The 916-nt window shown below is 38.4% G+C and overlaps 1 protein-coding gene across 1 annotated transcript; it reads right to left on the reverse strand.

Annotated features, from left to right (window-relative positions):
- Positions 1-621, reverse strand: LOC107632433 (probable polyamine transporter At3g13620). The gene has a single exon (XM_016336115.2). It carries the CDS (start codon positions 619-621, stop codon positions 1-3), a length of 621 nt encoding a protein of 206 aa, XP_016191601.2.

Below are 916 nucleotides of genomic sequence, written 5' to 3' on the forward strand. Positions count from 1 at the left end.
TCATTCAACCCACCTCTTGGCCTTACAAAGATTCATGAAATAGTACAAAAGAATCCCAACACAAGTCAAGAAAGCACTTGCAACAAACACTGCTTTTGTGGCAACACTCATCACATACACCAAAAGCAAAGAAGGTATAAGGCACATTAGGATCAAACCCTTCATTCCCAATGGCACTTCAAAAGGCCTCTTCAATGATGGGAATTTTCTCCTAAGCCAAAGAAACGATGCAAATTCCAACAGCATCCCCAAACTATACAAGAAATTCACTGTTGATATAATCTCATTGAAGCTAAAAAATGACATAGCAACTGCTATAATTGTTGACACCAATATCCCCATCCAAGGAGTATTGAATTTCTTTGATCTATCACCAAATATTTTTGGTATGAATCCCAAATCAGCCATACCAAGAAGTTGGTATGCAGCACTACTAAGTTGTGCCTCAAACAAACCAACAATTGATAAAACAGCACCAATCTCCATCCAAAATTTCAACCATTTCCCAGCAATGATTTCAGCAACATCAGCAAAATATCCACCAGACCAATTCTTTTGGTCAAGCTCCATAGCACCAGTTGCAGCCAACAACGGAATTATGTAACCAAAACAAGTTAACATGCCAGAACAAAACAAAGCTTTTGGAAATGTTTTGTGGGGTTGATCAACTTCACCAGCTAAAGTACTAGCACTATCCCAAAAGTTAAGGTTCCAAAAAATTGTGTTAAAGTAAAGTGTCCAATCTTTCTTCACACCCTCTTGACCAAAACTTAACCATCTACTTGGATCAATCTTGGGCAACGAAATCAAGGACAATAACAAAAAGGGTAACAGAGAAACAACTCCTAGAGCCACCGCAGAGTAACCAACTATGGCCAAGCCAGAGTAGTTCAAAAAAGATAGAAACAAGGTTGAT

Source organism: Arachis ipaensis, chromosome B03 (assembly GCF_000816755.2).
Source record: "Arachis ipaensis cultivar K30076 chromosome B03, Araip1.1, whole genome shotgun sequence".
Taxonomy (NCBI): Eukaryota; Viridiplantae; Streptophyta; class Magnoliopsida; order Fabales; family Fabaceae; genus Arachis; species Arachis ipaensis.